This window comes from Bos indicus, chromosome 6, assembly GCF_029378745.1.
Source record: "Bos indicus isolate NIAB-ARS_2022 breed Sahiwal x Tharparkar chromosome 6, NIAB-ARS_B.indTharparkar_mat_pri_1.0, whole genome shotgun sequence".
NCBI classification, from domain to species: domain Eukaryota; kingdom Metazoa; phylum Chordata; class Mammalia; order Artiodactyla; family Bovidae; genus Bos; species Bos indicus.
In genome coordinates, this window is record NC_091765.1 from 114,539,288 (window position 1) to 114,560,494 (window position 21,207).

The following is a 21,207-nucleotide window of genomic DNA, read 5'->3' on the forward strand; positions in this document are numbered from 1 at the left end:
CGAGACAACCCAAATCTTTGGAAATGTCCTTACAGCAGTGAGATAAAGTGTTTGCTCTACTCTCGTCCACTGGCCCCTGTTCTGCCCGCTCGGATCCCAGGGGATAATACCACAGGCTCTAAAGGAGATGGTCCCTAAGGGCACTGGCTGGGCGCTCTCTCCACTGAAGGCTCCCCCATCTCGGAGACACTTCATCACCCCACAGAGTGGACCCACACCTCCTGTGGAGCAGGGGCCGGAACTGGCAGGGTGGGTCATGGCCCCCATTAGGGCAGTCAGTAAGAGGCTCCTGCCACCACCAGCCCTGCTCTCATTCTCCTTCACCCGCTGCTGAAGCCCCTCGGTCTCCCATACCTTCTGTCTGTTTGCACGTGCTCTTCCCTGGGCTTGGAGTGCTCATGGCCCCTCTTCCACCTTCTCTTCCCATTCTGTGTCATGTACCCCCTCCTCCAGGAAGCCTTCCTTGGCTTCCGCCTACTTCAGGCCCGTTGGTCGCCTCCTTGGAGTGCCCCCAGCTCTCTCTCCCGTCCTTCACTGCAGCCCAGGCCACACTGGCATGCTTTACTATTTACCGTAGAGCCTGCAGTCTGTGGGGAGGTGTGCTCCAGATCTGTACTCAGCACCTCCCCCTGCGTTTCTCAAACATCTGCTGAGTGTTGGAGCAACAGTGGCTGCAGCTTCTTTGACGATCAATCCAACACGGAGTGTTTTCGAAACACTTTGCTTGGTCCGCCAGCACCACAGCCTGAGACCCCTGGGGGCACAGCTGTGGCTGAACGGGCTGGGCTGGTCCTTGTGCAGCAGGGGGCCCTGGGTTGGTGGGGGGGGGGGGCTTGGTTAGAGGTGCTGGGAAGCCTGGCCAGGCCGAGGGTGGGCCATGGGAGGGGGCTCAGGGAGGACTGTGTTGCTGTAAGGAAGCAGGGGGCACTGTGATCGGACAGCTCAGGGGTCAGGTCTAGAAGTGGGGGCTCAAGAAGCTGAGTTGAGGTGGTTGAAGGAGCCACCCCTGTGCTCAGCCTTGGCGGTGCTCAGGCGTGATCGTGACCACTCTCAGCTCTGTCACAGCAGCCTGGTCTGCCGCTGGTGACACTGTCTGCGTCAGACGGGAGAGGTGCGTGCCTGGCTAAAGGCTGAGGTCAGGGGCCACAGGGCTCTGTCCAGCTCTTGGCCCAATCCGTCTCCCATCGCCTGTTTGCCCCCTTGCTCCTCTTCCCCTCTCCCTCCTCCCCACTTACGCCTTCCCCCAAAGAAGCAAACGCCGCTCTTTTCCTGGCTCTTCCATTCTCTCCCATGGGAGACAAGTCACTCCAGCTCTGGACCTCACTCTGCTCATCTGTACAGTGGAGGTCACCACAGCGCGTGGAGCTGCTGGGCTTGATGCCGATGGCCTGCCTTGTGTCACACACGCGGCGTCCCAGGAGCCCTGCCTGTCGTGTCGCCTCTCTTGCCTTGTGTTCTGGTGGCATCTTGTGTGACTTGAGCTTACCTCTGTCCTGTCTCTTCCTCCACTCAGCAGCTCACCAAGTACTCTCACTAAGAGAAGTTCTGGGGAACAGAATTTTCTTTCCCTTGTTCTGTAACTCAGATACAGGGAAGCAAAGTGCTGAAAGAGCACAAGGGAAGGAGATTAGTTCTAACCGAGGGAGGTGGAGGAAGACTTCCCAGAGGTGGGGCATTTGGTATGGGGCTCTGAAGGATGAATAGGAGTCTGTCTAGTTCAGGCAAAGCACATGTAAACAATATAAAAGGGCATTTTCACCAGCTGAAATACAATGTGTAGTTTTTCATTCATGAAGATCTGGCTTAACTGGAAACCTAGCCCCTTAAAAAAGTATTTTTTCCCCTCCTGTTAGGCAACCACAGCAAACCAGACCAAATACTACATCTCTTACCGTCGCAATGAATTTGTCCTGATGAAACTGCCAAAGTATGCATTGCCAAAGGTAAGAGTGGGTTCCCTGTTCCACCTGGCCCTGAGCTGTGTCCTGAGCCTGCACTGACTTGGGGGCCTGCAGGTGCCTGGTGATGGCCAGCTCAGGATGGACAAGAGCGAGGCGGCCTTGCTTCCTGCAATGACTCCCCTCCGCCTCCACTCCACCCTTGCATGTGCCCAGCTGCATCCTGTCCTAGGGCCTCCACCATGCTCCTTCCTCTGCCTGTTCTTCCTTTTCCCCAGACTCCCGCACATGTGATGTTTCAGAGCAGTATCTCCTCCTATTGAGCCTCCAGGCTGGTCCTGCTCACACCTTATGCTTCTCTTTCCTGGCACTCAGGGTGTGAGGAAGACCCTGTGTCCATTTCCTGCTTTCATCTGGAGTTTCTGGGGCTGGGGCGCAGTTTCTGTTTTATTCACCACTGCATTCCAGCTATCTACTATGGTGCCTAGTATGTAGTAGGTGCTCAATTAATGCTACTTCCTTCCCCTTGTGTGTATGTGTGTATGAGTTGGTCAGTCGTGTCTGACTTTTTGTGACCCCACGGACTGTAGCCCGCCATACTCCTCTGTCCATGGGATTCTCCAGATAAGAATACTAGACTGGGTTGCCATTCCCTACTCCAGGGGATCTCCCTGACCCAGGGATCGAACCTGGGTCTCCTGCATTGCAGACAGATTCTTTATCATCTGAGCCACCAGGCAAGTCCTGGCAAAGCAAAGAAGAGGGGACGTGGAGGCTGCCCAGACACTGCCCCCGCCCTGTTTCAGAGTGAACTCCACAGTCCCCTCCCTGCTGGTATGGCATTCCAGTTTTACAAAGGAAGTGACTGAAGATCAGAGAGGCTAAGTATCCTGTCTGAAGTCACACAGCTGGTAAGAAGCCGAAGCACGTTTCACACTGAAGACCAGCCTCCGGCCACATCCCCCTCCGGAGGATGTTTTCACTCCCTGTACATAATTCAGAAACACAGATAGAAGCAGCCTTTCCTCACCCACACGCTTACTGAGCATCGCATATAAGCTGGGAACTAACTCTACAGCTGTGAGTCAGACACCTCAAATTCCTTCCCTGGCTGGGTTTTCAGAGGAAACAGGCAGAAAGTCAGGCAGACAAATGTGTGGTATAATTGCCGGCTGTGGTGTGTGCTGAAACGGGATAAGAGGCCAAGCCAGAGAATGACAGAGGACGGGGGAAGCTTCCCTGAGTGGGGTGTTTGCTCTGAAGCCCGAAGGCTGGGGGAAAGCTGTTCATGGGTAGGATGGTGCAGATGCAAAGGCCCTGGGGCCCGAGAGACCTGGCTGGAGGGCAGAGGGTGGGGGCCAGGTGAGAGGAGGCAGTCCTTCCTATGACCCAGCTTCAAAGGATGACTGAGGACCTCCTCATAGGGGTGGCATTCGTATTGGCACTAAGTGTCCCTAAGCTCACTCAGGAGTCCTGTCCAGGACCCGTAATGGGCTGGGGGTTGGGGGTGATGCACAAGTCAGGCTGCTCTCAGGGATCATCCCCCAACCCTGAGCCCAGGGTGGGGTGTCCCAAGACCACATATGGTCTTGTGAGCACACTGCCCATCCAGGCAGCAGGCTGCTTCCTCTCCACCAAATTCAGGAGAGCAGCCAGATCCCGTGTTCCCACCAACAACGCGGAGAGCTACCTAACTGAATTTCCTAATCAGATTTTGCTGTTATACGGTGAATTTGTGACTCTTGCCTCTTTCCTCCGCTCAAACCATTCCCATCTTTTTTTTTTTTTCTTTCATTAATGGCCCAAGTTGGCCCAATGGCCCATGAAAACAACAGAAATTAGAGCCGAGGGGAACTCACCACGGCCTCCCCACCTCCTTCCCTCCCTGCCCTCCCCCAGCCCTGTTTGACTGCCTCTGGTCCCTGGCCCCAAGCCAAAGCGACTTTTCTGCAGCTGCGTCATCGCAGTCACTCTGTCTGCAGCCTGGCTTTCACATGACAACGTCTTGGGAGAATTTTTCCCGAATGATACATGATAGCCCCTTTTAAATAACGGCAAAACTTTCAACTCAGGAGACTGTGCCTTGTTCAGCTAAGCCAGACTCCTGTTGTGTAGGCATTTGGGTTGTTTCCATATTTCGTAGTTATAAACTGTGCTGCTAGGAATATATTTGCACCCACAGGTATTTATTTTTTTATTTTCACAAGTTAGTCTAAGAAGAATTTCTGGACCAAGGATATAAATATTTGTGGAGCTTAGTTGCTTTCTAAAAGGGTTCCACCTTGCCACCAGCAAAGTTAGAATAGGCCTGTTTTAACATGGCTTTGCCAGATTTTGTGTTGTATCAGTTCTGTCTTCCTTCTACTTAAAAAGGTATAAATGGCCTCATTCTGTCGTTTTAATTCACCTATCTCTGAAAACTAAAATGGGTAAACAGTTTTTATTATATTTGTCAGCATTATTTGCTTAAATTGTTTACTTGTAGAGATTCTAAAAAAATACTCAAGAGAAAAAAATAGAGAAAAAAGAGAAAGAAAAAAAAAGCAGGCAAAGGCTATAAACAGACAAAAGAGAGGAAAAATCCAAATAACTACTGATTCTATAAAAACATTCAGAAGCATAAAGTGAATGCAAATGTACTTTAAAGTGAAATAGTCTTTTATCTGTAATATGTTCACATAAAATAAAATCCATAAAGTGTAGGAATAAAGGAGAAAGTGACGTCAGGGAAGAGGGTGGGGTGGAAGCACGGAGTCCGTCTTCTCACTTAGGCCAACAACCACACTGGCAGAACCCTCCTGATGTAATGATTTTGGAACTCCTGGTCTGTTCCAAGGCTTGCAGCTTCCAGGGGAAGGCTTGGAAGGTAAGTCATTAATTTCCACAGTTTTGGCTCTTCCCAAGGTAGCGGCTAAACGTCTCTCCCGACCTCCCCCTCAGCCACAGGATAGCATCCGTGCACATGTTCCTGGAGCCGTGGACACACCACTTGCAGGATTCATGATGCTAATCCCTGGGCACCAGTAGGTCTGGGACTATATGCTCCTGATCATGAAGCACTTAATTTCTTCCACTTGGTGGTTGTTTCAGCATCTATAAAACAACTCAGGAATTGTACATCAGACACTATTATCTAGGCCCTTCAGAGAGGACCTAAAGCAGAGGATATGGGGGAAGGGTCTGTCCTGGGAAGGCCCCATAGGGTCCTGCTGGTCTTACAGCCAGAGCCTGTTTCGACCTTCATCCCCACATTTATTTTTCTTCTTTTCCCTTTTGGGAGACAACATTTAAGGACAGAGGATGAGATGATCAGATGGCATCACCAACTCAGTGGACATGAATTTGAGCAAGCTCCAGGAGATAGTGAAGGACAGGGGAGGCTGGCATACTGCAGTCCATGGGGTCACAAAGATTCATACATGACTCAACAACTGAACAACCGTTTAAGGATGAGGACATTCAGAAGCAACAGCCATATGGAGGGATGTAGAAAGTCATGAAGCATGCCCAGGAAAAAGCTCACGCTCAGACAAGACTTGAGGAGAACTTTAGTTTACACCTCAGGCTGATTCCCAAGACACACACAGCCTGCAGCAATAAAATCAAAATAAAAAACAAACAAAAAAGCCAGCAAACCCTGGGGGGGCGGGAATCTGATTTCCTGCATTATTAGATTGGAATATCCAGTTTTCAACAGCAAGGAGACTACAAGGCAAGCAAAGCAGGGGCCATCCATTCAAAGGGGAGAACACCAGCAGAAGCAGCCTCTGAGAAAGGCCAGACGCCAGACCTACTAGACAAAGACTTTAATGTAACTGCCTTCAAGATGCTCAAAGAAGTAAAAGACACGGGGAGACAGTCAGGAAAGCAGTGTGCTCATGAATTAGAAGTAGAAGCATACCTTGTTTTATTGCACCTAGCAGATACTGCATTCTTTTTAACAAGTTATAAGTTTGTGGCAACCCTGCGTGGAGCCAGTTTATTGGGCCATTTTTCCAACAGCATTTGCTTTTTGTCTTTGCATCATATTTTGATAAATCTCACAATATTTCAAACCTTTTCATTCTTACCATATTCATTATGATCAGTGACTTTTGATGTGACTGCTATAATTGCTTGGAGCCAACTTAATTGATAAACATTATGTGTGTTTTGACTGCTCCACTGAGCAGCCATTCCCCCATCTTTGTCCTTCTCCTCTGACCTCCCTGTTCCCTCAGACATACAAAATTGACATTACAATGGCCTCTAAGTGTTCCAGTGAAAGGAAGAGTCACACTTCTTTCACTTTAAATTAAAACCTAGAAATGATTACACTTAGTGAGGAAGACTTGTTGAAATCCAAGACAGGCTGAAAGTCAGGACTTTTACAGCAAACAGCAGGTTGTGAATTGAAAGGAAAAGTTCTTGAAGGAAATTAAAAGTGCTACTCCTATGAACACATGAACAAACAGCCTTATCACTGATATGGAGAAAACCAAACAGCCTTATCACTGATATGGAGAAAGTCTGAATCATCTGGGTAGAAGATCACACCAACCACAACATTCCATTAAACAAAGCCTAAACCCAGCACTTCCCTGGTGGCTCAGATGGTAAGGCGTCTGTCTACAATGCAGGAGACCTGGGTTCGATCCCTGGGTCGGGAAGATTCCCTGGAGAAGGAAATGGCAACCCACTCCAGTACTCTTGCCTAGAAAAATCCCATGGACGGAGGAGCCTGGTGCAGGCTACTGCCCATGAGGTCGCAAAGAGTCGGACATGACTGAGCGATTTCACTTTCACTTTCAAACCCAGAACAAAGCGCTGTGCTGTGCTAAGTAGCTCAGTCATGTCAGACTCTTTGCAACCCCAGGTTCCTCTGTCCACGGGGATTCTCCAGGCAAGAATACCAAGGTGGATTGCTAGGCCCTCCTCCAGGGGATCTTCCCAACCCAGGGGTCGAACCCAGGCCTCCCACATTGTAGGCGGATCATTTTACCATCTGAGCCAGCAGGGGAGCCCAAGGAAAGCGCTAACTCTCCTCAATTCTATGAAGGCTGAGAGGTGAGGAAGCTGCGGAAGAAAAGTCTGAAGCTGGCAGAGATTGGTTCATGAGGTTCAAGGAAAGAAGCCGTCTCCATAACATCATAGTGCAAAGTGACAAAGCAAGTGCCGATGTGCTAATAGAAGCTGCCACAAGTTATCCAGATACAACTAAGGTTATTAATGAAGGTGGCTACACTGAACAACGGATTTTCATTGTAGACATGCAGCCTCTGTTGGAAGAAGATGCCACTAGGACTTTCATAGGTAGAGAGGAGAAGTCAAGGCCTGGCAGCAAAGCTTCCAAGGACTGACTGACTCTCTTGTTAGGAGGGGCTAATGCAGCTGAGGACTTGAAGTTGAAGCCAGGGCTCATTTACCATTCTGAAAATGTTAGGGCCCTTAGGAATCATGATCAATCTACTCTGCCTGTGTTCTGTAAGTGAAACAAAGCCTGAATGACAGTGTATCTACTTACAATATGGTTCACTGCCTATTTTAGCCCCACTCTTGAGACCTAGTGCTCAGAGCAAGATTCCTTTCAAAATATCACTGCTCATTTGACAGTGCACCTGGCCCCCACGAGCTCTGATGGGGAATACAGTGCGATTAATGTCAGCATGCTGGTTTCACACCTTCTGACAAGTGTGCGCATTCTGCAACTCGTGCATCCAGGAGGGATTTCAACTTTCAAGTCTGAATATCTAATAAATACAGCTCACAAGGCTGCAACTGCTAAAGACAGCGATTCCTCTGATGGATCTGGGCAAAGTCCATCGAAGACCTTCTAGGAAGGATCTGCCATTCTAGATGCCATTAAGAACATTTGTGATTCATTAGAAGAGGTCAAAGTGTCAACATCAACAGGAGTTTGGAAGAAGTGGAGTCCAACCCTCATGGATGACTTTGAAAGGGTTAAGACTTCAAAGGAGGAAGTAACTACAGATGTGGTAGAACCAGCAAGAGAACCAGAATTAGAAGTGGAGCCGGAAGATGTGACTGACTTTCTGCAAGCTCATGATAAAACTTCAAGGGATGAGGAGGTGCTCCTTATGGACGAGCAAAGAAAGGGATTTCTTGGATGGAATTTACTCCTGGTGAAGATGCTGTGAAGATTGCTGAAATTACAGCAAAGGATTTAGATGTTACACTAGCTTAGTTGATGGGGCAATGGCAGAGTTTGAGGGGATTGATACCAATTTTGAAAGAAGTCTACTGTGGGTAAACGCTATCAAACAGCATTGCATTCTATACAGAAATTATTCAAAAAGGGAAGAGTGGATAGATGCGGCATTGCTCATTGTTGTCTTATTCTAAGAAGTTGCCACAACCACCACACTGGTCACACAGCAGCTGTCAACATCTAGTTCAGACCCTCCACCAGCAAAAAGATTAGGACTCACTGAAATCTAAGATGGTGGTTACCCATTTTTTAACAATAAACTACTTTTTAGTTAAGGTTATACATTTTGTAAGACGTAATGCTATTGTGCACTTAGAGATTACAGAATAGTGTGACTGTAACTTTTATATACACTGAGAAACCAGAGAAATCTGTGTGACTCACTTTATCGTGATGTTTGATTTATGGGGTGGTCTGGAACTGAACCCACAGTATCTCTAAAGTGTTCCTGTACCAAAAAAAAGACAGAACACGTGGAACCAAAAATAAATCCTGAAGCTGAAAGGAACAATAATTGAAATGGAAAATCCACTAGAGACATTCAAAAACAGATTTGAGCAAATAGAAAGAACCAGAGAACTTTGAAGATGGGACAATTGAAATAATAAAACCTGAGGGACAGAAAGAAAAAAAATTGAAGAAAAGTGAAGACCATCCAAGAGACCTGTGGGCCATCATCAAGTGAGCCAATGTACGAACTATGAAAGTCCCAGAGGAAGAAGAAAGAGAGAAAGGGGCAGAGGAATTATTCGAAAGCCCGAAACTTCCTTAAAACTGATGAAAAACATAATATCAGACCTTTAAAAGCTTGGTGAGCTCCAAGTAGCATAAACACGAAGAGTTCCACACCAAGACATTATACTCAAGCTGTGGAAACACAAAGAAAGAATCCTGAAAGCAGCAAGAGACAAGTCACTCATCACATACAGGGGTCATCAATAAGATTATAGGCAGATTTGTTACCAGAAACCTTGGAGGCCAGAAGGCAGTGAGTTGCAATATTCAAAGTGCTGAAAGAATTTGGTGAAGATGTTGGTTCATTCAGCTGTTCCTTAAATTTTACCTAAAAATCTATGAGGAAATTTCCCCTATCATTCTTACTAAAATGTTTTTAAGCTTTCCAAAAGTACTTCTTTAAAATGGTTTCACTACAACTAATGGAATAATGCAAATATATACACCGTCTCCACCTGTTTACCACTCCATCCCTCCTTTCCATGACCACCTCACTTCATTCCTCAAGGCAACTGTTGTAGGGACTCTTGTTGTTCACTCGCTCATTTGTGTCCAACTCCTTGCAACCCCATGGGCTGCAGCCACCAGGCTTCCCTGTCCTGGAATTTGCTCACACTCATGTCCACTGAGTCAGTGATGCTATCCAACAGCCTTATCCTCTGTCACCCCTTCTCCTCCTGCACTCAATCTTTCCCAGCATCAGGGTCTTTTCAAATGTCAGCTCTTCACATCAGGTGGCCAAAGTATTGGAGCTTCAGCTTCAGCATCGGTCCTTCCAGTGAATATTCAGGACTGATTTCCTTTAGAATTGACTGGTTGGATCTCCTTACTGTCCAAGGGACTCTCAAGAGTCTTCTCCAGCACCACAGTTTGAAAGCATTAATTCTTTCATGCTCAGCCTCCTTTGGGGTCCAGCTGTCACATCAGTATATGACTACTGGGAAAACCATAGCCTTGACTACACAGACCTTTGTTGGCAAAGGGATGTCTCTGCTTTTTAAGATGTTGTCTAGTTTTTTCATACCTTTCCTTCCAAGGAGCAAGCATCTTTTAATTTCATGGCTGAAGTCACCATCCACAGTGATTTTGGAGCCCAAGAAAATAAAATCTGTCACTGCTTCCACTTTTCCCCCCATCTATTTGCCAGGAAGTGATGAGACCGGATGCCATGATATTAGTTTTTTGAATGTTGAGTTTTAAGTCAACTTTTTCACTCTCCTCTTTTACCTTCATCAAGAGGCTCTTTAGTTCCTCTTCACTTTCTGCCATTAGAGCAGTATCATCTCCATATTTAAGGTTGTTGATATTTCTCCCAGCAGTCTTGATTCCAGCTTGTGATTCATCCAGCCTGGCATTTCACATGATGTACTCTGCATAGAAATTAAATAAACAGGTGACAGTATACAGCTTTGATATACTCCTTTCCCAATTTTTAACCAGTATGTTGTTCCGTGTCTGGTTCTAACATTGCTTCTTGACCCACAAACAGGTTTCTCAGGAGACAGGTAAGGTGGTCTGGTATTCCCATCTCTTTAAGAACTTTCCACAGTTTGTTGTGATCCACACAGTCAAAGGCTTTAGTGTCGTCAATGAAGCAGAAGTAAATATTTTTCTGGAATTCCCTTGCTTTCTTTCTGATCCAATGGATGTTGGCAATTTTATCTCTGGTTCCTCTGCTTTTTCTAAATCCAGCTTGTACATCTGGAAGTTCTCGGTTCACATACTGCTGAAGCCTAGCTTGAAGGGTTTTGAGCATTACCTTACTAGTATGTGAAATGAGCGCAACTGTATGGTAATTTGAACATTCTTTGGCATTGCCTTTCTTTGGGATTGGAATGAAGACTGACCTTTTGCAGTCCTGTAGCCACTGCTGAGTTTTCCAAATTTGCTGACATGTTGAGTGCAGCACTTTAACAGCATCATCTTTTAGGATCTTAAATAGCTCAGCTGGAACTCCATCACCTCCACTAACTTTGTTCATTGTATATTTATTCTTCATCTTAGTTTAACAAAGCCTAAATCTTAGCTGGTGCCTTGCTTCCCAGCTGGGACTAAATTTTACAGCTTCCCTTGCAGCTACATGTGGTCATTTCTGAAATCTGGCCAATGAGATTAAGTGGAATCATCAGGTCTGGGAGACTTCTCAGGCCCCTATTTTAAAGACTAGCCTTTCCCTCCTCTTTCCCCTCTCCCTCCTTTTGCCTTGCACATTGACAAGATGGCTGGCTGGAGCTCTAGCAATCATCTCAGACCATCAGTAGATGGGGCAGAATTGGGCAGTGGGATGGTGACTCTGAAGGAGCCTCTGTTCCTGGTGACTCTGTCCCTGGTGATTCCAGCTTCTACACTGGGATCTCTACCTCTGGAATCCTTTTACATTTGGGGAAAAATGAGTTTCTATCTCATTTGAGTCACTTTTTTTGCAGTTTATATTACTTATAATCAAACCTAATTCTACCTGATAACAAACATTGGCAACTCTGATGTTTCCACATATTTCTCAGACATATAGATATGTGTGTGTGTGTGTGTGTGTGTGTGCGCACGCGTGCGCACGCGTGCACGCTCAGTCTCTCAGTCATGTCCTTTGTGACTCCATGGACTGTACCTGGCCAGGCTCCTCTGTCTATGGGATTTTCCAGGCAAGAATACTGGAGTGGGTTGCCATTTCCTCTTCCAGGGGATCTTCCCCACCCAGGGCTCTCCTGCATCTCAGCATTGGCAGACAGACCCTTTACCACTGAGCCACCTGGGAAGCCCATATAAGTATATACACACATGGAAACACATACACATATGTGTGATATTTTAATGTCTTTTGTTTAGAAATGGAGTCAACAAATGTCTCTGCTTATAACTTTCCTTTTAAAAGAAGAATAATATGAATAATTTAAGGGAAAATTGTATATTATTTATCACTCTCTAAACACCAAGAATTTTTAAAAGACTGGTCTCGATGCGTGGAGAGAAACCAGCGCCCTCTAGCTCTGCTTGGGGGGAAAGAACATAATGTAACAAGAACTTTAAAAATGTTCCTTCTCTCAGATGCAGCAATTTCCCTTTTTAGATTTATGTTGTGGAAATACAGAGAGCACAGAGATCTGTGTCTGGGAATGTTTATGACTGTTTTGCACATCATGCTGGAGATGCTAAAAAGCTCACCAGTGGGGAAATATTCAGTGAAATATGGTACATTCACAAAAGGGAATATCATGCAGTCACCAAAAGTGGTGTTTATAAATAATTGTAACAACAGAGAAACATGCTCCTCATAGAACACGCAAGAGCAAGCTACAAACCATACTTGAGAAAGTGTATGAATCACATTTGGGAACAAACCCAGAAGTAAACATCTTTAAATGTTAATATCAGGTCTCTCTAGGAGCAGTACTACAGGCAACTTTTACTCCCTTTATACATTTTCCTTTATTTCCCAAGTTCTAGTAAACATTTACTCAGGTTTTGTAAACATTTACCCGGGTGTGGGGAAGGCAAAGTCAGAATGAAGGTAATAGCAGTAAATACTGATCAGTCCCCGTGTGGCTGATGCTGGGCACTGCGTGAGCTCGGAACCTCGGCCGATAGCAGGCTTTCTCATGCCGGGCTGCAGGATTAGCGATACCCGGGAGGACACCGCGGCCTTGCATGGAGAAATGGGAGAGGGGGGTGGGCGAGAAGAGCAGAGATGCCCCACTTCCCAGGCTTCAGGCGCAGCCCTCCAACTCCCCATCATCCTGCTGTCCCGTCTCACAGGGGGAACTGCCAGGCCTGTGACCCTGACTCTGTAAGCCCTCCCTGGCTGTGAGCTGCTCAGGTCCACAGGCCAGGACCCCGCTGCGCTGCAGGGCTGTCCCTGGGAGGGAGGTGCATCGCAGGTTTCACAGCACTGCCCCCCTCTTTTTTGCAAAGCCCTTTTTTTTTGGCTGCACAGCACTGGGAGGTGGGGGTGGGAACAGACAGGAGGGGAGGGGCCATCACCAGCCTGCACCCTGCCCAGGCGGCCTCTTCACCGGATTGAAGGTCTGTAAAGGGAAGAGAACCCCCAAACTACATTGGCCGTGGTGGGAGGAGCAGCGGTCGTGACCAGCGTTGCCCCGCCCCCTCTGCCATCTGTCCTCGGCTCCTGGATCTTGGAAGCTCCGCCGCCAGAGGGGCAATAAAAGTCTAGGAGTGATAGAAGGCAAACTGGAGAGGCTGCAGCATAAAAGCTCGTTATGGCTTTGAAACAGGCCTGTTCAGATGCCTTTTCATGTGGCTCCCACGCAGCGTTTGGCGCTGGCTGGGAGTGAAAAGGAAAACAAGAAATTCAGCTTAGCCCTGGGTTTCTTCTTCCTTTTTATTCGACTGTGGGTTTTTCTTTTTTTTTTTATTCTGAATTGTCAAATCTGGAACAAATCCTGAGAGGGGGTGCCTGGCCCACTCAAGAGTTGCCAGGCGTCCTGCTCCAGGTGGGCTTTGGCCTCGGCCGCTGACCTTCTCAGGCCAGGCCTCCTGCCGGCCTGCTGTCCAGGTGCCTGCCCTCAGCTCCCGCCAGGCCCCGAGCCGCCCACTGCCCTGCACGGGCCTTGTTGGCTGTGTGTCCGGCAGGAGGGCCAAGGGCAGGGGTGTCCTGGCCTGGAGGAACTGTGGGCAAAGGGCAGCTCTCTGTATGTAGCAGGCCATCGAGGAGGCCCTGGGAGTGAGGCTGAAGCGAATTAATCCAGCCCTCCTTCCCAGTGTACAACCCGGAGGGCAGAGACCAGTGTGGGTCCCCAGCGGGGCCCAGGGCCTAGCCAAGCGCCTGGCACACAGCAGGCACTTAATGAACACATGCTGAGTGAGTGAATTGACAGGTAGCTTATCTGATCCTCAGGGTGGGGTCGGGGAGGGGCCCTAAGGAGACCAGTCCCCGCCTCCCAGGGGTGATGGTCTGTGGTGCATAGGAGTCCCGGCCTCCTCCTAACTGCGGACAAGCAGGCAGACGGCATGGCAGGGGCAGGGGGTGGGGGGAGGTGTCACTACGCCCCACCCAGTGCCTGGGCAGCCCCCCCACCCAATGTGGAGGGTGGGAACATGACCCCCATTTTGAAGCTGGGAGAACGGAGGCCCAGAGAGGTAAAGGAACTTGTCTAAGGCCACAGAGCACTGCGGGCAGAGCCGGGATGAAAATCTAGGTCAGCCTGACGCCAAGAGGGCTGTGGCCAACCCCCACCCCTCCCCCCAGGCCTGCCCCATCCCCCTACCCCCCACGCCCAGGCCAGCTTCCCTCCCCCGCACCGGCCCCCAGCCCGCACTGACCCCGCTCCCCCACGCCCCCAGGATCTGCAGGTCATCAGCACGGACGAGAGCCAGGTGTTCGTGGCCGTGCAGGAGTGGTACCAGACCGACACCTACAACCTGTACCAGTCGGACACGCGCGGCGTGCGCTACTCGCTGGTGCTGGAGGATGTGCGCAGCTCGCGGCAGGCGGAGGAGAGCGTGGTCATCGACATCCTGGAGGTGGGACCTGAGGGGCGTCTCGGGCCCACAGCCCAGGCTCCGCCCACTCCCTCCTGGCCCCTCCCACTCCTGCCCCGGCCCCTCCCACTCCTGCCCCAGCTCCGCCCACTCCCGCCTGGCTTCTCCCACTCCCGCCCAGCTCCTCCCACCCTGATTCCTCCCACGTCCGCCCCGGCCCCTCCCACTCCAACGCCGGCCACTCCCACCCCGCCCCGGCTCCTCCCACTCCCTCTGCTGCCCCTCCCACTCCCACCTAAACCCTCCCACTCCCGCCCAGCTCCTCCCACTCCCTACCTTGCCCCTCCCATTTGTGCCCCAGTTCCTCCCACTCCTGCCCAGCTCCACCCACTCCCACCCGACTCCTCCCACTCTCTCCCCGGCTTTTCCCACTCTGCCCAGCTCCACCCACTACCACCCGACTCCTCTCACTCCCTCCCCGACTCCTCCCACTCCCCCCCGGCTCCTCCCACTCTGCCCGGCTCCACCCACTCCTGCCCGACTCCTCCCACTCCCACCCCGGCCCCCATCTCACCCTACAAAAATGCCCTAATTCAGGCTTTGCAGATCTAGAGGATACCATGCGGGTACTTTCAGTGCAAGAGAGAAAACTCGCTGTTTGTGATGAAATTAAAAATCTAGTCAAGGAGCACTGTGTAACACTGCTCATGAGAAGAATGGAATTCTTTTGTGGGGATGACATGTTGCTGAGTTGAGGTTCAGGTTAGCGGTCCCCACCATCAACTTACTCGTCAGCCATCATCTGCAGAGCCATGCGTGCCTTGAAAACAGGCTGAGGGACAGAGGGTGGGGCCGTCCCATTGCTGGCCTCGCTGCCTCCCCCCACCCAGGACTGGTCTCCTCCCCGCTCTGTGTATCTCACTCTGTCGGGCTCTCTCTAGCTTCCTGTCTCCGCCTTGGCCCTGCAGCTCTTGTCTCTGAGGCTGGGGGTTGGGGCCTCCCTGCCTGAGATTCCCAGATCCCCCAGTGCCCTCCCTGGGGGTCCCACCCCATCTGTGTCCCATTTAAGCCTCCATGTGCTCTTGTCGCATGATGCTGAGGGGCTGACCTGATCAGGTCAGAGGCTCTGAACTGGGGCTCCTGGCTCCCATGTGCTTGGATTCCATAAATGTCAGCCCCACCCACATCCACAAGGGCCCAACTGGAACCCGGCCTTTCAGGGCCACCTCTTGTATCCTTGTCCGCACCAGAGCCGGGGAGGGGCTCCCTCAGCCGCTTTACAGGTAAGGAACCGGAGGCTTGGACAGGGCAGGCAACCTGCCCAGGTACTTGGGGAGGAAGTGAGAAAACCAGGACCAGCCCCAGTCTGTCGTCCCAGGCTCTGTCCACCCTCCTGGCCAGCACTCCCTCCCTCGGTCATTCACCATTAAGCTCCTCCCTCGGGGAGCCCCTGGCCAGTGTGTTCTCATAGTAGATGCTGGTGGTGGGCCTGCCAGACTCTGCTGTCCCTGCCGGGCTGGGGAGAGTGTCCCATGGGTGGCCAGCCAAGCCTTAAGCAGACAGAGCGGGTCAGCTGAGGTGGGAGCAGGCCTCCCGGACAGAGCCGGGGCTGCAGCCTCCATCTCTCAGCTGTCAACAGCAGCACGGACCGCCTTCTCCCAGGAAGTGATGAATGTAAGCATTGGTTTACAATGAGAACCCATTTGTGGGTTTACCGCCCCAGCTGGACACAGCCCACGGCTTAGGGCCATTTGCTAAAAGTTACAGGCGGGAAGGGCATGTCATTGACTCAGGATGAGGGCACCGCAGACACCGCAGTTACACGCAGGATGGCCTGGCCCTCTGCGGGTATCCATACCGCCTGTAGCACACGCCCAGCTCCAGGCCCCATCCCCAGGATGCAGGAAGGAGCAGACCACTTCTCCCAGAATTTCATACTCTACAGGAAGATCAGCCCCCGACAGTGGTTCCCACCCAGTGAGTCAGCATCTAGAGAGCACCATGAGCGCAGTTAGCCAGCTCGGGATGGGAGTCAGGGAGTGCTTCCTGGAGGAAGGGATGTGGATGGATTTAAGGCGAAGCTGAAGTTAGCCAGGCTTGAGGAACCAGGGAACAGCAATTCATGCCAAAGACCAGGCAGTGAGAGGCCAGGGGGACTGGAGGGAGCTCACGTGGCCAGCCCCAAAGCTGGGCCTCCTCGTAAGTGACTTGGCTTCTCTGAAATCCACCTAATGTGAGTCATGGGTAGTGGTTACGAGCACAGCTCTGGAGCCCCACTGCCTGGGCTCAAATCCCAGTTCTGATATGTATTTGCTGTGTGACCTCAGGGAGGTTACTTAACCTCTCTGCTTCAGTTTGCTCGTAGTGAAACGAGGATGACAGTAATACCTTCCTCAGAGGCTTTCTGTGCCAACTGGAGGCACAGAAGGAGGCCTCTGTTTCCATTGAACACTTACAGCAGCCCAGTACTCAGCGAGCTCTCGACAGTTTTCACAGCAGTGGCCCTTTCTGGGGATTCAAGATCGTGTGTGGGGAAGGCCTGGCCTGGAGAGTCTACATGTGTGCCAGTTGCATTATCTCCGTGGTTATCATTCATCTAATGGCAGATCCAGGAAAAATGTCTTGTCCGAGACATCACAGGCAACCACTGCCCTGAGAGGCCTGGACTTTGAAGGGCGGTGAACTCACACCACTGCTCGGGGTGGGCAGGGGTTGGGGGGAGGTGTCCTGGTTCTAGACCAAATGACAGCCCTTCTCTGGGGGCCTCCTTGTGTTGAAGCTTGGGTTAGGAAGCGGGATATGGGGGCTTCTCTGGTGGCTCAAGATGATAAAGAAACTGCCTGCAATGCAGGAGACCTAGATTTGATCCCTAGGTTGGGAAGATCCCTAGGTTGGAGAAGGGAATGGCTACCCACTCCAGTGTTCTTACCTGGAGAAGCCCATGTACTGAGGAGCCTGGTGGGCTGCAGTTCATGGAGTCTCAAAGAGTCGGACACGACTGAGTGACTAACACTTTCATGGGGGTCCCCAGTCCTGTGCCCTGACCCTGAGAAGTCCTGACCACAGCTAGGAGACAGCCATTGGAATGGGCTGAATGCGACCCCCGCCTCAAAAAAAAAGGTAAAACCACATCGAAGCCATGACCTTGAGCTTCTTTAGGAAAAGGATCTTTGCAGCGTCACTAAGTGAAGGGTCTTGAGATGAGCTTGTGTTGGGTCCTAAACCCATGACAAGTGTCCTTATAAGGATCAGAAGAGGAGACATGGACACACAGAGAGAAGCGTCTGTGAAGACAGAGCAGAGAACACCTGGAGACCCCTGAAGCTGGAGGAGACGAGGAAGGAGCCTCCTGAGAACCTTAGAGAGAGGACAGCCCTGCCAGTGCCTTGATCGTGGACCTCCGGCTTCCCGACTGTGAGGAAACAGAATTTCTGTTGTTTGAGCCCCACCCTCTCCCACTTTGTGATACTTTGTCACGTCAGCCCCAGGAAGCGAGCACAGCCGTGAGAAGGGTGGGCGCGTGGAGCGGGCATGTCAGCTTTGGAACCTGGCGCTCAGCTGACCAGACCCACCCTAGGGAGACTCAGCCTGCTCCTACCTCTCTGGGACAGGAGGATCCGGGTTATTTACTGCTGAGTGTTTTCATGGAGACCAGTTGGGATATAAAAGAGCACTTTCCATCAAGCCATCACCGGGCAAATCAGCACCGAATCTGCCCCTGGGACACCAGGGAAGGCGTCTGGACCCAGCAGCCTACCCCCTTGTGATGCTCAGATGGGCCCGAGACAGAGTGACGTCACCAAGAGTGAGAGAGAAGGGGCCATGGTCCTTCTCCCCCGGGTCATCCCCAAGAAAGACCATCCCTGAAGTATCATCTGTGGAGTGAGGGCCAGACCGCCATCACCACCCCAGACAGCAGCCTCCTATTAAGAGACACAGGCAAAGGGGGATGGAGTTGGCAGACAGAAGATGGGAAGAGTTTCCAGCATTTTGCACGAGGCCCACTGCAATCTCAGGGGTCTTCACGAGTGGAAGGAGCAGAAGGGAACAGAAAAGCACACAGAATCACAGAAGAATGGCCAAGGAGCTGCTGTACGACTGGCTGAAGATGGAGGAGGGGCTGCAAGCCAAGCACCTCGGGTGCCTGTAGACGCTGGGCCCCAACAGCTTGCTCTCAGCCTGTGGGACCCACTCCTGCTGGGCTCCCGGCCCCCAGAGCTGTCACACGATCTTGTGTGGTTTAAGGTCCATCCGCCTGTCACCTGTCGTGGAAGCCACAGGAAACACGCACACCATTCACTCAGAGTCTTCAGCGCCTCCCGGCCTGCTCCCCACCTGTCGGGCCCTTGCCACGGAGGCCTAGGACAGCGGCGACCTCGTGGAGTCTGAGAATTTAATGCCGTGGCGCTTGCTGACTCCCTTGACCGCCACGCAGAAGGCACTTACTGTGAATTACCACCGTTGCCCTGAGCTTCACCTCTGGTCAGGGAACTCCAGATAAATCCTGTAACTCCGTGCCTCAGTTGCCCTGGGTTCATGCTATTTATAGAGCAGCAAAGGCTGCTTCAGGCCCATGGGGGCTCCAAGGAACTCAGGCCACACCAGTGGGCCTCAGTTACTGGGTCCCAGGCCTCCACACCCAAGGAACTTGCCAGAAAAACTCATCTCTGTAGAATCAGTAGGTTGAACAACTGGGAATTGCTGATGCTTGACCATTTCTTATGAGCCGACTCAGTGACTGACTATGGCATGTGAGTGGGTCACCTCCCTGGGCCCCCCAGGAATCCTGAGAAAGGGGGCATGGGGAACTTTGACCCTCGTCCAGGGCAGGCTGGGACCAGCATGGACCCCTACCTCAACCTCCTGTGGCAACCTCCTGTGGGGCTGAGCTGACGAAGTCCCTGGAGGGAAGCCCAGAGCGACTCCACTGGTCCAGGCCCTGTGGGTCCCCTGGGAAGGAGGCGAGGGACTGGGATCTGAGTCAGGAGCCCCGGCTAAAGACGGGGTGACCGAGATGTGCACGCATGTCAAGGACCAGGGCTCTGCTCGCTGTCTGACAGCAGAGGCTGGACTTGGGAGGACAGCTCGATGTCGTGAAATGCACTTGGAAAGTGGGGTCAGACAGAGCCATCTCCCAGTCAGAGCTCAGACTGCATCTCTGCTCCCTGTGCCCTGAGCCCCCTAACCTCCAGGGTGTACGCCAGCCTCAGCTCAGGGCTATTGTCCCGGACAAATGAGGCCTTGCGCACAGAGCTCTCACAAGGGGCCGGGCAGGCGTTTACCATCCTTCTTGTGCTTCTGTCCCAGGTCCGAGGGGTGAAAGGAGTCTTCCTGGCAAACCAGAAAGTCAACGGGAAGGTGGTGACACTCATAACCTACAACAAGGGCCGAGACTGGGATTACCTGAGGCCTCCCAGCATGGACATGAACGGGAAACCAACCAACTGCAAGCCTGTGAGTGCCCGCTCACTGCACACACCTTCCCTGGGGTGGGCACCGGACATGACTGCAGGATCCAGGGGTCAGAGACGCTGACGTCTGAGACGGGGATCTGAGAGACTGAACTACCTATTTCTCTGGGTGTGGTGGAGAAGGCAGGAAGAAACTCCTTGCTTTACAAAGAGGTCAGAGAGGGGAGTGTCTTGGTCAGCTCTGGTCACAACAGTGCTGTGTAACAAAGCCACCCCAAACAGCACTCACTCTTTCAGATCTGCGAGAGGCTGGGCTCGCTCACACACCCAGGGGTTATGATTTAGGAAGGGATCTGGCATCCTCCTCCCGGGACCAGCCCAGGCACACTCTGGGCAATAGCAGAGGTGCAGGAGGATGAGCAGAAACATTGCAAGAACGTTGCAAGCCTGCTTGTGCTGCACTTGCTAAGCCCTGTTGGCCAGTGTCAAGGGCCAAGCAGCACACTCTGCCTGTGGAATTGGGGGCGGGGGCTGGATGAGTGAGGGGGCCAGGACATAGTCCAAGTCTCATGAGCTCCAAGCTGACCCTGATCTTCCAAGGGTGCCTTTCTACATGAATATGAGTGTAGGCTGCCCCTGTGTCTTGGCTGCCTTGGGGATGGGGAAGGCTTTTCCTCTTTGTTCAATGAACTCCTATTGACACCTGAAAACCCTGTCTGCATGTCCCCTCTACAGAGAAGTCTTCACTGGGCACACATGCTTCTGTTTCCCACTGGCCTTGACTGGAAGCTCCTCACAGTCAGGGGCCCCCACCCATTGCTGTGCCTCTGTAAACAGAAAGAGCAATGGTGCCTGTTTTACATGAATATTCATTCAACAAACATGTACCGGGACCTATTATGGAAAGGCACTCTTCTGGGTGTTGAGAATACATCACTACACAAAACAGCAAGCAATTCTGCCCTCTTGGGACCTGCCTGGATCTCTGCAGGGCCCCTCAAGATGGTAGGCACCCCACCTGACCAGCCAGTGACCACCCCCCAGAACCAGGTGGGGCTCTGCGCCCTCCGGGCAGAGCCTCAGGTCCTCGGTCCCTGACCTCACCAAGCAGGGGGCTCCGCTCGGCCTCTGCATAAGCCCCCTCCGGCTAGCAACAAGGGATAACAGCACCTGTCGACCTACGGGGAGGATTAATTACCTGCCACTTGTAAAAGCGCTTCTGAGAACTGAATTGCTGTGAAAGGGCTAATTTTTGTATCATCGTCGACAAAGTTAAGCCATATTAATCTGTCAAAGCAAGTTTTCGCTAAGAATAGATTCTTGTCTGCAATTAAGCAGCTCAGCAAGGAGATAACCTTTCGAGATTTATGCCCCAGCCTTAAAATAATAAAACTGGGAGCCAGCTGGTAAGTGCGTGGCCGCAGGCAGTCAGGCCAAGAGCCCGATGGGCACAGCGGAAAGAGGACAAGCATCGGGATGCCCAGCTGGGCCTGAAAGGCAGGAGCCGCGGCCTTGGCTC

At 51.4% G+C, this 21,207-nt stretch overlaps 1 protein-coding gene across 1 annotated transcript in view; it reads left to right on the top strand.

Annotated features, from left to right (window-relative positions):
• SORCS2 (sortilin related VPS10 domain containing receptor 2) overlaps positions 1 to 21,207 on the top strand; it is a 497,945-nt gene that overhangs the window by 429,054 nt on the left and 47,684 nt on the right. Inside the window, 3 exon segments of the mRNA XM_070791869.1 lie at positions 1,854 to 1,943; positions 14,140 to 14,319; positions 19,585 to 19,731. Of these exon segments, the coding sequence (XP_070647970.1) occupies positions 1,854 to 1,943; positions 14,140 to 14,319; positions 19,585 to 19,731 (417 nt within the window).